At 42.8% G+C, this 15,407-nt stretch overlaps 1 protein-coding gene across 1 annotated transcript; it reads left to right on the forward strand.

The window, feature by feature from the left end:
• Nucleotides 1-14,038: 14,038 nt before the first annotated feature.
• LOC146813389 (olfactory receptor 1C1-like) lies at nt 14,039-15,028 on the forward strand. Its single transcript, XM_085615409.1, has one exon. It carries the CDS (start codon nt 14,078-14,080, stop codon nt 15,026-15,028), a length of 951 nt encoding a protein of 316 aa, XP_085471535.1. The 5' UTR covers nt 14,039-14,077.
• The last annotated feature ends 379 nt before the right edge of the window (nt 15,029-15,407 follow it).

Below are 15,407 nucleotides of genomic sequence, written 5' to 3' on the forward strand. Positions count from 1 at the left end.
TTTCCAGTGCCCCAATTTTCCACAGTTGTGGCAGGGGAACTTTTTCTTTGCTTCCTCTATATTCCCTTTTCCTGAACCAAACCTAGGTTTATTTCCTGGGTTATTTGCCTGTTCAACCAGCTGAGCTTCCTGTCTTTCTGCAACTTTCACCTGTGCCCACATTGCCTTTTCTTTCAGCTTTCTTTGCTTTGCCTCAATCTCATCACTGAAGTATTTTGCATGTCTCAAAATCTCATCAATCTTCTTACTCTGCCAGTCCACGGTGTGCTGCCGTATCATTTCACTGATTTCAGGCCGCAAACCATACACAAATCTGTACACAAAATGACTCAGATCCTTGTCACCCAGGTGTTCATCTCCACTGAACTGCTTAAAAGCCAGTATCAGTCTTTCATAGTAAGCATGGACTGATTCTTTCAATTCCTGATGTGTTCGGTCTATTTTAACCCAGTCTGTCTCCTTGGGTGGTACTTTATTTTTCAAGAAGGCCATAACCTGCTCATACTTTTTTATTACCTCCGGGTCTGGAGCTCCTGTTTTTTGATCTCTCACAGGTATTTCTTAGTGGGCCAGTCTATGACTATTTTACATTCTGCCCACAGGTCTGCTGGTACAATTATATCAAACAGACTATTCAGGTCAATCCACAGTACTTTTGACAGCTTTACAAATCTGTCGACTTGTCTGTACCACTCCACAGGCTTTTCCCTTAATCGAGGGAAATCATTCGTAAATGATAAAATATCCTGTCTGGTCCATGGGACATGTACGTACCCTCCTCCTGGAATCTCTCTCATGGGGTAAGCTGTCACTGCCTTCTCTTTTTCTGTTAGAGGAAATGCTGAGTAGGTTCTATCCACTCCATCCTCTCGCTTTCAATACCATCTGTCTTTCCATCTTTCTACATCTCCCCATTTCCTTAACAAAGCAATAATTTCCTTAATCTGTCCTGTTCGGCCTGCATTGTTCAGATTCTCAATATCCTTGTCTGAAAAATCCACTCGGTATGTTTTCTGTAAAGCTTTCACCTTATCCATGTCAATTCCCACTTCACTGGCTATTCCTTTCAACCTGTCGTGTATGTTCTTTGCTCTCCATGTGATACTCTTACATAAAAAGAGAATCTCCCCTTCCTGATAATTCTTCAGTGTTTCTGTAGGTATGGTTCCTACTATCAATTCTTCCATTTCCATACGTAGCCTAGCTATATCCATTCCCTGTGACTCTTTCTCCTTTTTCTGTAATGTTTTCAGCCAGTCATTCAAATCTTCAGCAGTTATCACAGATTTTTCCGCACCCCCTGGTTCTGCCACCCTTTGCGGTTCCAAAATTGATCCTCTGTTCCCTTCCATACATCCAGAATTCAAACTTGAGTTAGTCTGCACACTCAATTCAATTCAATTCATGAAGCTTTATTCGGTTCATAACATGTGATGACCATAAAAGCACACAGCAAAACACAGAGATACAAAGATACAGACTAACAAATCATACTTTTCCTATAATAAATAGCTTTACAAATAAAACTTGCAGTATAAAAACATATATCAGCGGAATTCATATTAAAAAGCAACCTCATTGCATCTTCCGTATTAAAAATACCATATTTTAAAAACATGGGTTTTAAAAATGTAATCCTTACATTCAAGAACAGAGTGCAAATAAGCATAAAGTGCATACTGCTTTGTTTGGAGTGTCCGTCGCACAGGCAAGGGCCAACAGGGTATCTTTTTTGTTGGGGGAAGGCCACCAAGACATGCACCATTCCTAGCCTTAATCTGGTTAGGACAAATCTATGCGCTGGGCGGGTTACCATGTTCAGGTACTGCTGAAAACCCTCATTTTCAGTGAATTTATTATATAGTTCAACAGTAATAGAGGGACCAGACTCAACTAAACGTTTTTGGGTTCTAGACAACAAAAATGATTTTTTCATATCATGTTTGACTAGAACTCGTGGGGAATAACAATCTAATAACAAGTTCAACCCAAAAATAGCCTGATAGCTCTCGACAACATACTTAAGCCAAGGGATTTTCATACAGTTATCTAATTTAAAGCAGTCCTTGATAACAAGTTGGTTGAACTCAGTCTCTTCCTTAAGCCAAATTGCTTTGTAAAGTGACAGGGGTCTAAGGGAAACAAGGTCACTCAAATAGGCCGCCCCGACCTCTTTATGAATTAGCTCTGTTGAGGCAGAAGCGGGAAGACACATTAGTTTCTTGAGGAAGGTGTTTTCTTCCCTCTGAAGACAACCAACGTTAGAATAACCCCACAACCCTGCCCCATATAGGGCAATGGAGACACTTTTGGCCTTATATATCTCCATCATGTCTCTTATTCGTCTATCCCCTATTTTTGCGGCAAATTTAAATATGCCGTAGGAACTTTTGGCCATTTTAGTTCTTACATTTATTAAATCTTGGGCCCAGCTACCATCGTCCGAGAAAGTGACACCCAAATAGCAGAAATTTCTTACTTGCTGCACTTTCACTCCTTCTATAAAAAAGGCGTGGTTCTTACTGGGCTTAGGCCCGCAAATCATAATATGAGTTTTACTTTTATTTATCAATAGCTTCCTCTCCCCTATAAATTCGGAAAACCGATCCATCAGGCGCTGCAAACCAATAGGTGTCCGAGATAGGAGCACAGCATCATCCGCATAAAGCAGAACCGGCACACCTATCCCGGTACCCTGAGGAGCATCAGCCTTAACTGTTTTCAGGATGGTTTCCACCCCATTAATAAATAAAATAAACAACAGAGGGGCAAGGACACAGCCCTGTCTAATTCCCCGTTTCACACTAAAATTCGGGGTACACTCCCCATTGACCCCATATCGAACGCTTGCTTGCATCTTGTTATATAATCTAGCAAGGAAGAAAATAATTTCCTTAGGGGCGCCTAATTCTAACAAGACTGACCAGACAAGCGGATGATTAACTAGATCAAAAGCGCTACTTAAATCGGCAAAGCAAAGATACAAATTGCCACGCATAGCCTTGGTATACTTGCCGATTAATAGTTCTAAGTTGAGGCACTGGTCCAAGGTCCCACGGCCCTTTCTAAAACCATATTGGGAGTTGGCAAGAATCCCATTCTCCTCTGCCCACGCTTCCAATCTAAACAGCAACACCCTGCTCATAATCTTCACCGATGAATCCAACAGGCTAATCGGTCGATAATTACAAGCTAAAGCCTTATCCCCCTTTTTATAGATAGGGACAATAATTGAGTCTCCCCATGTGGGCGGAATCAAAGTGGTTACCGCTGCATTGAGGACCAAAGTAAGTATCGGTCCCCAAATCCGCGGTTCGGCCTTATAGACATCGATAGGGACTCCGTCGGGCCCCTGGGCCTTTCCCCCCTTGCTAGCCTTAATACTGCATTCCACCTCACCGAGGGAGATGTCTAGCGGAAGCATGGGCCAATGCCTTTGCTCATTATCAGTCGAGACACTATCTTGAAAAATAGATGAGAAATGTGACACCCAGGCCTCACTTCCCACATGAGAAGAGAGTTGGGGGATTGTATCATCATGTAGGAAGGGGGAATTAATAGTAGACCAGAATAAGCGGCTGTCCAAAGTTTCTGCCGCCTGAGTTAAGTTATCCCAGGCTTCCTGCTGTAGTTCTTTTTTCCTTCTAGTTAGTGCCATTTTGTAATCATATCGTAAGAGTGTGACTAGATTCTTGTCCCTTGGGTTAAGGGCTAGCGCTTTTTTAAGTTGGGAAAAAAGGGCTGTAGAAGCATGATCAAACCAACCCTTACCCTTACCTCTCATACCCGGCTTATTTCCCGTAAATATATTATTAATAATCAAATTGATATTAATAAAATTAGTCACAACGGAGATAGAATGGTATTAATATCTTCCAAACTTTTAGATATGATTATCGGCACTACTACTGCAGATTTTTCCCCTTTCCACCTAAGCCTAGTTCCGTTAGCTCTATGCGGTTCAATATTAGCTATGGTTCTTGGCGCTTTCTGGTCTCTGCAATTCCATGACTCAATTCGCATGGTAATGCAATTGTGATCACTCATGCTGGAAACATCCTTTATCATGATCGAACACTGGGGCATTAGACTAGATGAAACCAGAATATGATCAATGCTAGAACTAGCGCTCCTCCCAGTAAATGTAGGGATAAAATGACCACTGGCCTCTACATCAGGCCTCACCAGCTCTAAATCATAGGTTGCCATTATACTATTAAGGGCCTCCCCATAGGTGTTATGTGGGAAATGAGGCGTATTTTCGCCACTATTGTTTTGTACCCCACAAGCCCTAGAGGAGGACAAACTGCATATTGTCCCTTTGCCAACATTCTATACATCCTGACTGCATATATGGAGCTTGTGTCTGTGGCAGATGTCTGTCAGACCTTCCATTTGTACTCTCAACTGGAGTCTCTCATCAGAATGTCTACTCTAGGGCTGGCACTGCTAGGAACGGGGGTCTACTTGTTGGAGGCCTTATCAACGCACGATCTATGGGTAAACATAGTCAAGACATCAGGGACTTAATTCTAGACTCCCAACTTGATATCCTTTTTGTAACAGAGACCTGGCTCAAGGACTGGAGCAGCCCAGATATTGCCGACGCGATCCCTTCAGGCTATCTTATACAGAGGAAGGACCGGCCAGTGGGTAGAGGTGGAGGACTGGCTATTATATTTCGTGATTCATTGGTCTGTACTTTCTTTGAATTGGATGCGTTGCTGGATGTTGAAAGTTTGGGTTTCTGTCTTTCTCTGAATGCCAATCTATGTTTCTCTGGTGCTCTTATGTATAGGCCTCCTGGTCAAAGTGTAAAATTTATTAATTCACTTAATGACCCATTAAGTTACTTTATGCTCAAATATGCCAATTTTACGCTTTTAGGTGATTTTAATCTTCATTTAGAGGATCACTCTGATTCTGGAACAAATAATTTTCTTCAAACTTTAGATTTGTTTTCACTACAGCAAATAGTGAATGGCCCCACCCATTTGGCAGGTCACACCCTTGATGGGGTCTGCTCAAATCTATCGCACCTTGCTGCAGATACCCCCGTCCCCCTAATCTGGTCTGATCATTCCTTTATCCCCCTTAGAATTACTATGCCTCCAATGACACAGATTGTGAAAACCTTTAATAATCCTCAGCAGGGGCCCTCATGGACGCAGATTATTAAAAATCCTAATTTAACCACAGTGGCCAAAAGTCTAGTCCCATCTTTAACAGGCAATACAGATACTGATTCCCACCTTTTTCAGTCCTGGCTCACTAACATCAGCAAGGCCATTACGCCCTCACACATAAGAAGCAAGCCGCTAAAACCAAAAAATGTAAATACCCCCTGGTTTACGCCCACACTGGCTCTTGCCAGATTGCATTGCAGGCAATTGGAGCGGCAGTGGAGAAAGGGATATACTGAGAAACAAAAAACAATTTTCAGGGAAGTTAGGAAAGCATATCTTTCCCAAATTCAACTGGCAAAAAAGGAATTCTTCACAAATAAAATCAACTTAGCTCAAGACAATCAGAAGACGATTTTTCAAATTGTAAAATCTTTCACAACACCGACGGCGGAGCAAAGAGAGTTGCCCGCCTCTCAGTTACTATGCGATCACATCTCCTTGTTTTTTGAGGAGAAAATCCTCACAATTCAGAAAAATTTCCCAGATGCCAATTGCTCCCTTGACTTCTCTCCGACGAATAGCTGTGCCTCTCTGGTGGCATTCTCACCTGTATCGTTAGATATGACCCTTATGGCCACACAAAAATGTAAATCGGGGTCGCCCTTGGACGCCTGTCCTCCATCGGTTCTTCACAAGCTGTCAGAGGTAGCAAACCCTCTGATTAATCAGATTGTTAATTCGTCCCTTAGTCTGGGCGTTGTCCCAGCAGACTGGAAGTTGGCACTGGTTAAACCATTAAAAAAAAAAAAAAACATATTGACTCAGCTGTGCTCTCCAATCTCCGCCCTATCTCACTTCTTCCAACTTTGGGAAAAATTACAGAAACCTTTGTTTTAAAGGAGCTCACAAAATTTCTGGAAGATCAACAGATTCCCGGTCCACAAAAGAATTCTCTTTAAAATCCTCCTCATCACGTTCAGGGCAAAGACAAAGATTGGCCCTAAGTTTTTGTCGGCACGTATCACTCCTTACACTACCACCAGGCCACTCAGATCCTCCTCGGCAAATCTTCTAAAATTACCCAACTACAGATATAAACGTAAAGGCGCAAAAACCCTAGCCTTTTTGGGTGCCAGAGCATGGAATAAGTTGCCAGTCCAGATTAAACTCTGTAATACTGAACTTTCATTCAGGAAAGATCTCAAAACTTGGATTTATGGTATCTCGGACGACTGCTGCTTTGCTTTGATTTAATTACTCTTAGCAAGTCAATAATCCGTGCTATCACTACTGTATGACGTCAGCGCCAAGATACTTCTCGCGGAGTGATAGTGCGCTATATAAATACAATCTCAAATCAAATCAAAATATTGTAGAATTAAAATCACCTAACCAAATAAGAGTAAGAATGCATTTTGCTTCTGCTACGAGCTTCATGAGGGCACTATCAAGCTCAGCTATTACTTTGTGTCGGGAATTGTTAAAAATATTATTATAGAAATTTATTAAAAGCACTTCAGAACCTTCTGTTAGTCGCACCCAGAGAATTTGGGAATGGGTACCAACTGTTAGATGTTTAACAACCGTCAATTTAAGGTCTACTGATATAAGAAAAAGCAGTCCCCCCTTTGCTCTTCCATGTCTAGACTCAGTAGCATCCAAGCTATAACATATATAACCATCAAAGCAAGGTTGAGCAGTACACCAGGATTCTTGAAGACAAAGAATATCATGTGATCTAATCAGGACCTCCCATCCCGGATTGTTTTCCTTAGAGGCCCAACCGGCTATATTCCAGCTAGCAATAGAGATACCCCTATGTGAGCAGTTATTAAGCTCATCTTGAACAGTATTGGGGATGTCTCCATCGCAGCATAGATCAATCACAGGCACACCCAAGCTGCTAGCTACATCATTAATCGATTCCAAATTACCCCCAATAACATTTGCTACTACTGATCCACTGTTAATAGTTCCCAGATTATCATTAAACTGGGGATCCTCATGAGCTAACTTAAACCCATCAGAATGTTTAGACAGACCGCTAGGAATAACGGTCGCCTGAGACCTGAATGTCTTCTGATGTCAGTCATTCTGATCTAAGGAGCTCAGGGATTGGTATATATTCTGAACAGGTATTTCAAAAAGTAACCCGTAATTAGGGGATAATAATCTATTTCCGTTTATGGTATGATTAGGAGGGGGGGACTCTATCCCTGTTACTAGCATGGGGCGGCCTACTAAGATGGTTGTAAAAATAACCCAAAGGTCGTACAGTTATGTCAGTCTCATTCTGTGATATAGAGGCTGCTCTTAGCAGGACCGTCGCAACATGCTGAGGGTGTTGAAAATTAACAATAACACAATCCCCCCTACATGACTTCCTTGTGTTTCCTATCCAGCTAACCCTTCTTGTAGTTAGAATTTGATCAAAGAACTTTACCGGGAACCCACAATGCTTATTTAGCCAGAAGGTTGTTTTATTTTTTAGTGAGTCCTGCGACTCTAAAGAGGTTCTAGTCCGGCCAAGATCTAAGCAGGGGACATTGGATAGGACAGCAACATAAGGTGCACACTCAGGTGGGAGGTCTACAGATCGGTTGTTTTTGGGTGCAGCTTCCCTAACTGGTATAGCAGTCATAACAGGCTCCTGCACAGTAGTGCTTGTATTACAAGCCTGTAGTTCACTCCGACTTGCCGGTGCAGGTACTACTTGGACCTGCTTTGTCCGACCACCTGCTCGTGTACCTAGTGTGGCTACTTGCACAGAACAGGCGCTTTTATTAGTCGGTTTTATGGCAAGTTCAGCTCTACTACCATCCTTCACTGAAGGCCCATGGTGTTCCATCTTAGTCATAAGCCTATCTAGGGCACTCCCCAATCTAGACACTTCGGCTGTAAGTTCGTCTATTTTGGTGGTTAATGGATTAACAATCAGCTCAAATTTACTCTCGATATTACCAACTAGTAGATTAAATTGCTCGGTATTAATGGTAACTGAATTGTCCTTAGCCAAGGTCCCTTTTTCACAAACAAAGTTCTTGGATGCAGGTTCGGCTTTTCTTCTAGTAGAATTTCCTCCCCGTTTGTTAGTTACTTTTCTGCATGCCCTCACTGCACGCGGGGCCAACGGGCATTGCTGTGGGACAAGCTCCGGTACTACCAATAGATCTTCAATCAAGGCAGAAACCGCTGGGGGATCAGAAACTGCTACAGGTAGAACTTCGGAATCACAATGGGTGACCACGGACTCAACAGTGTCAGTTATTTCTTCTTCACGGGGTCCCAAGGACAGGGGCAGAGCAGGCAAATTATCTCGACCTAAGGATTTTCTGTGGTCACTGTTTATCTTGCTTACAACTTTGACCAGATAGCTATCCATGGTTGACTTTTGTTTGGTCATAGTGGCATTAATTGGATTACACAACTACTGCGCAACAACAGGCTATGTGTTGCAGGGCTGTTAAACTGATATACGCCAATCCCCTGAAACTGGAGGCACACACAGCTCACAGGATCTATCAAACAATCACAAAGAGCTTACTGGATTCTGGGAGCGACGACCAAAGGGGATGGCCCAGCCCGGCCTCAATCGGTCCTCTGAGGGCCACAGAGGGCCTGCCCTTTGCCCGGGCTTAGCCCAGGCTTAGCCCGGCGCCGCCCGCGCGTGTCCTCGCGGGACGAGGGACCGAGCCCGCCTTTAAGCGCCTCCTGGCGCGGGATTGTGAGGCCTCCTGCCCCTAGGAATGCTGGGGGTTGTGGTCCGGTGGAGCAAAGCCCAGCCCCGGTAAAGCAGGAAACACCAAACAGCCAGCTGAGGACAAACAGCACACTGAGGGACTCAGCACCGAGCCCGCCTTTAAGCGCCTCCTGGCGCGGGATTGTGAGGCGTCCTGCCCCTAGGAATGCTGGGGGTTGTGGTCCGGTGGAGCAAAGCCCAGCCCCGGTAGACCAGGAAACACCAAACAGCCAGCTGAGGACAAACAGCACACCGAGGGACTCAGCACCGAGCCCGCCTTTAAGCGCCTCCTGACGCGGGATTGTGAGGCGTCCTGCCCCTAGGAATGCTGGGGGTTGTGGTCCGGTGGAGCAAAGCCCAGCCCCGGTAGAGCAGGAAACACCAAACAGCCAGCTGAGGACAAACAGCACACCGAGGGACTCAGCACCGAGCCCGCCTTTAAGCGCCTCCTGGCGCGGGATTGTGAGGCGTCCTGCCCCTAGGAATGCTGGGGGTTGTGGTCCGGTGGAGCAAAGCCCAGCCCCGGTAGAGCAGGAAACACCAAACAGCCAGCTGAGGACAAACAGCACACCGAGGGACTCAGCACCGAGCCCGCCTTTAAGCGCCTCCTGCCGCGGGATTGTGAGGCGTCCTGCCCCTAGGAATGCTGGAGGTTGTGGTCCGGTGGAGCAAAGCCCAGCCCAGGTAGAGCAGGAAACACCAAACAGCCAGCTGAGGACAAACAGCACACCCATTTCCCCCCACATACGGTATGTCTCCACTGATTTTCTCCTGTTCTCCATTGTGTTTCTCCCGCTCTCATTTCTGCCTGTTCTGGAGGTACAATCAACCTATTGCCCACATATGGCACCGTCAAACCATTTTCACCCATCCTCTGCTTGTCAAAAATCGGCATAACCGGGCCTATTGTCACAGGCACTGTAACAGCCTCAAGATTCTTAGTCAGCTCCCTGATTTTCTCTGTTAGTTCAGATGTAGTTCTTGCTAGTTCTCTGGTCTTTTCATTTTCAAGTTCATTCTCTCTCTCTAACTCTCTTTCTCTCTCTCTCTCTCTCTCTCTAACTCTCTCTCTTTTTCTATCTCTCTCTTTCTCTTTCTCTCTCTCTCTCTCTCTCTCTATCTCTCTTTCGCTATCTCTCTCTCTTTCTCTCTCTCTTTCTCTTTCTGCCAGAGAACAACCGCTTTTCAGCTCAGGGGCTGAAGCCTCTGTCTTTATAATCCGCAGGGTGTTTCTCATTGGGGTAACTGCTGTTCCTACCTCTTGTTCTCGTCTATACGGGGATGGTCGTTTATAGAGCATGTCTTCTAAGACATCGTCATCAGACTCATTCGCCCCATATCTCCTGGTTTCTACATTATGTTCTTTTACTGTACACTTTCTCCCTTCTGACTCCTCTGCTGTTCTTACAGGATATAATCCCTCGGTCATACTGGCATCACGCCACCTTCTCATCCGGGCATGATGGGTTTCGCGATCATACTTTCGCCCAAACATGTATCTATAATTCCCTCCGCTCCTCTGCTTCTCTCGCTCATGTACTTCATCTTCCCATTCTATTAATGCCTCGAATTGCGTCGGCCTAGGCCGAGGCTCTAGGTCCATCATCCTCTCCCGTAAGTTCCTCATTATGGCCAGGTTAAATGAGCCATGTTCTGGGAACGCTAGAACTCCATCTTCCTTAGTATACTTTACCCAGTTGTCTAACCAAATACAGATATGATACCCATATTTTGCAACCATGAAGGATGCGGGGGTTCTTGTCGGAGGAAGTAATTGTCCTTCCCTAGTCACAATATCTTTATCCTTGTCAAACCAGGTCTTAACCTTACTAAACAAGGACATCTTTTTCTTTTCCTCAGTATGGAAATACACTTTGTTGTTTTTCGTAACCCTTTTGTCTCTCTACAACTGTACGATCTCTTATCCAATTGCAGCGCGACTTACATTAACGCACCAATCCCGGAGCGTCTACGTCACTGACTCAGTCCGCGAATCCTAGCGCGACTCACACCAACGCACCAATCCTGGAGCGTCTACGTCACCCTGTATGTCTCCCAATCCTAGCGCGGCGTACACCAACACACCAATCTCTGCGCTTCCTCCGTTCTAACCCACTGTCCAATCACAGCGCGGTCTCCCTGACGTCAGCAGTCGCTGCAGTCGCTTCTGCTCCTGTCTCCTGTTTCTTCTGTCTACCCCTCCTTTACAAGACTACTTGGTAGACTTTGTTTCAAATTCTACGAGTCTGTTAGTTACAACATACAAACATCTCCATTGTCTGCTTCACTAGCCACAGAACAGCAAAAGACCTTTCCCACGAGAATTCTGTCTTTCCCGAGAACAGCGCTTACCTCTGCCCTACTACAGAATCGTTACTTCCGTTGATAAAGCAGTACATCCCTCTACTTTACCCTTCGAACAAGCACCAATTAACTGTTTCCCTCCGGAATGTTCCTAAGAGTTTCACAATTAACCAGAATGCCTTCTCATTCACGCACTTACACACCAGAAAATGTAGTACATTCACACAGAAATCTGTCTTTCCCGAGAACAGCGAACAGTCTGTCCTACTACAGAATTATATCATACGTTAACAAAGCAGCGCTTACCTCTGCCCTGTCCTTCTAGGAAGCTCTGAGAATACCTATTACTTCTCCAGCGGAAAGCTTTAACGGAATACCTTACGGATCCCTGGGACTTAAGACCAGAGTTTCACAGATAACCTTTGCTATCATATACACTTCTCTCACACAGAAATAAGTTTCTATTGGCAACACACGGCGATGCTACCTTGTCGAACCCAGACAATGCGACGCGCAACTTCAATTGTCACACGTTTTCCCCTGTCTGCATACAGGGCCAACAATCCCGCCTTTTTCCGAGAGCAACACTCCCTCTGCTCTAGTACGGAACTGTCACCGACTCCCTGCATCCCAGAAGCCGTTCACAATACATAGAACTCAACACGACTTCAACATATAGTGTTAGTACAAATATCAATCAATAATCAACAAGCCTATATACACGCAATTTCGCTAGATCAAAACAATAGCTAACCATCATTCTGCTACCAAGAAACTGGTGCAGATCAGAGCTTCCGAATCCCCTCTACTTCCACGGACGGAATGATTTCACAGTCACACACGCATACACACATCACACGCTGGTGGGGCCCATTACACCAACATTCACCCTAAATCAGACTATCCGTGCCCTGTAAAGGAGAAAAACACCTTTCACATATGCTCTATCTAATCTGCCTGTACTTTGAGGTCAATGCGACCAGCTAGTTGCTGTGGATCTAGCAAAATACATTTCAAAGAATACACAATAAATCAATAAACATGACCAGAAATAATCACCCGAGACAGTAATTCAAACAGATTATTCATTTATCTAAAATTTCAAGAAAAGCCAATTAAATGCAAACTTCATTTCTCTCATATTTACCTATTCTGTCTAAATGTCAGATCCTAAGTCAGAACCGGTCCTCTGAAGAAGATTTAGAGTCTTCTGTCATCATGTAGAGTCATCGTCCTCTCCGTCAGCATAGGGACCTCGCATCATCAGCTCGGGAAGAAGTGGCGCTAGACCTCTCTAGTCTACTATTATTTATACTGAATTTTACATTCTAAAAAGTGACATTTCTTTATTCAGAACGGATGGATGGCGGAAATAATGTCATCTTGGTACTTTTTCGATATTATACGGGAGGTTCTCACACATAGATTGTCCCAAAAAATGAATAGCAGAATTGAACGTCCATGACTAATTTGCAACATCTACGGATGTCTCTATTAGGTGAATTTGTTTCAAAAATGGGTTCACACTAAGTTCGTATCAACTTTTCCGTCTTTCAGAGGCTTTTGGCTGATGTCCCAGACTTGTCATCATGCTTATGGCTTTTCAGTTCATCGGAGGTGCAAGGTCACAGGCAGAGGGAAGCCTTTCTGTAAATTTCCAGCAACTCCAATGCAGGCTGCGGGTGGTGGCCATTTTGTGGCAGGCCACAATGGACAACTTTAAACAAAATAGACATAAAACAGAATTACTGCATAGAAATGATTATATAGTGTTATTCCCCTGCTAATACCCTTATGTGTGTGTATTTATCTAGCCATTTGCGACATCAGAAGCCATTAATGCATTTTAATTATAAGCGCAAAACACCATAACATCACATAAGCAACATCGATTTTTGTCAGTTTGCTCACCAACTTAGTTTCACTTGTTATTTAGCCATGCAATAGCATTCCCACGTGTAATTCTCTTGTTAATAAGGTTGATTAATCAACATTCGACAAACTTTTAATACTTAATGATTAATCAGTAGTACTTTTAGTTATAACATGCGAAAATGAAACAGATATTCGGTTTTAGAGTAAAAACCCTGCTCCATCAGAGGAACAGAGTAACACTTTTAGTATCATAAATTGAGATGCGGTTCCTCATAACATTAACTTTGGAAATAGAGAACATAATGTGAAAAAAAGAATGTGAGCCATTTTTAAATATTTAGAGATTAAAAATATTTTATTTAAATGTATGAACAGAATGACATTTATTGAAATAACCAGGAGAAACTAGGCTACGTTTTGACCCTGTCATAACTGTGCAAAAGGTGCCAGACAAACGTTTTTTATAAAGATGAAAAATAAAGAAAATGTTATGAGTTGGTGATTAGGGGCATTTACCTAAAGTGAGTAGCCTACCTCCAACTGTAAATGCAGAATAGTGTTGTCATATTTTCCATTTATTTGGTGGATCTCGGTAGGCCCTTTTCTAAATAGTTTTAATGGTTTCATCACGCTAGTCACAGCAACTGACTACAATGCTGTATCTGATGATACCAGTGATATTATTTAGAATTATTTTATAATATCATTTTCTTTAAATGAATGTTTTTTTTTATTACTTTCAGATTGTCATTAAAACTTTTCAGCGACTTTGAAAACCTTAAATATATATTCATATATTTAGTAAGTTTAAGGCAGCCAAATGCAGTTGTTATGGACTGGCAAACAAAACAGATAGGTTCATTTTCTGTGTACCTTAAAAGACTTTATTAAATTACCAATTATCACTGCCCATTTTCCTTAATAGTAGCAGACAAAATAATATTTCAATGTTATAACTGTTTTAAAGAGTGTGTATTTTTTTCTCCAGATTATCATTATTATCATTGACCAACAGCCAAGAAGCATTACAAATATGGAAAAGTGGAATCAATCTTTCTTCACTGAATTTTCCATCCTGGGGTTATCACAAAACTCCCAGCTTCAAGCTCTAATTTTCATTGTGTTTTTACAAATGTATTTACTGACCCTGCTTGGAAACATTGTCATAATCACAATAATATGCGCTGATTCTCATCTTCAGAAGCCTATGTATTATTTTCTCATGAACTTGTCCTTTTTAGATATTTGTTTCACATCTGGCACCATTCCAAAAATGTTGGAGATTTGTTTAACAGGCAATAAATCAATCAATTTCCTTGCCTGCATTCTTCAATTCTATGTTTGCTCTTCCTTCATTAGCACAGAGTTTTTCTTGCTTTTGGTCATGGCGCTGGACAGGTATGTTGCCATATGCCACCCCCTTCGCTATACAGTCATAATGAGCAAGAGAGCAGTGGTGTGGCTGGCTGCGGCCTCCTGGATGCTTGGCTTTCTGGACATCATCCCACATGCTGTTTTAATATCAAATCTATCCTTTTGTGGATCCCATGAAATCAATCACTTCTTCTGTGATTTTACTGCTCTTCTGAAACTCTCTTGCACAGACACCTTTTTCATTAATATTGTAACTTTTGCAGAAGGAGCAGTGATGGGACTGTGTCCATTTATTTTAACAATTATTTCATATGTGTTAATTATCACAAATATAATGAAGATGTCTTCCACCAGTGGGAGGCAAAAGTCATTTTCCACCTGTTCCGCTCACCTGACTGCTGTTATTATGTTCTATGGATCTGAGTTTGGTGCTTATATGAAAACAACCTCCGAGGTGTCACTGGAAAAAGACAAGCTGTTTGCTGTGATGTTTACTATTGTCATTCCAATGTTAAATCCATTTATTTATAGTTTGAGAAACATTGAGGTGAAAAGAGCTCTGAGAAAATGTAAAAAGAAGATTTGTTACCAAGATAATACACTGCATTAAGTTGAATTACTAGCAAACTCAATACGAATTATCTACCACTCTGTCAATAAAGCAATACCAACGTTTTAAGATGCTAGCCCAGATATTTGGGCGTAAACATCTTTAGAAAAGAAGGATTGGTCACAATAAAACAAAACAAATAAATTAATCTTTGGGATAGTACAATACCAATCTGAAGGGGCACCTGTAAAACACATATTGTATCAAAATGCCATAAATGTTGTGTTCTTGGCCTGGGCAACCTGGTCAGTCTCTTCAGAGATATAAATCACCAGTGGAACAGCTTAAATAGGTGCTGTGTTCTCAGATAATTTACACCAGTGTAAGGAAATGCCCCTTTTCGCATGATCACCCCCAAACTTTGGGACTGATGCTGCTA

Source organism: Triturus cristatus, chromosome 7 (assembly GCF_964204655.1).
Source record: "Triturus cristatus chromosome 7, aTriCri1.1, whole genome shotgun sequence".
NCBI classification, from domain to species: domain Eukaryota; kingdom Metazoa; phylum Chordata; class Amphibia; order Caudata; family Salamandridae; genus Triturus; species Triturus cristatus.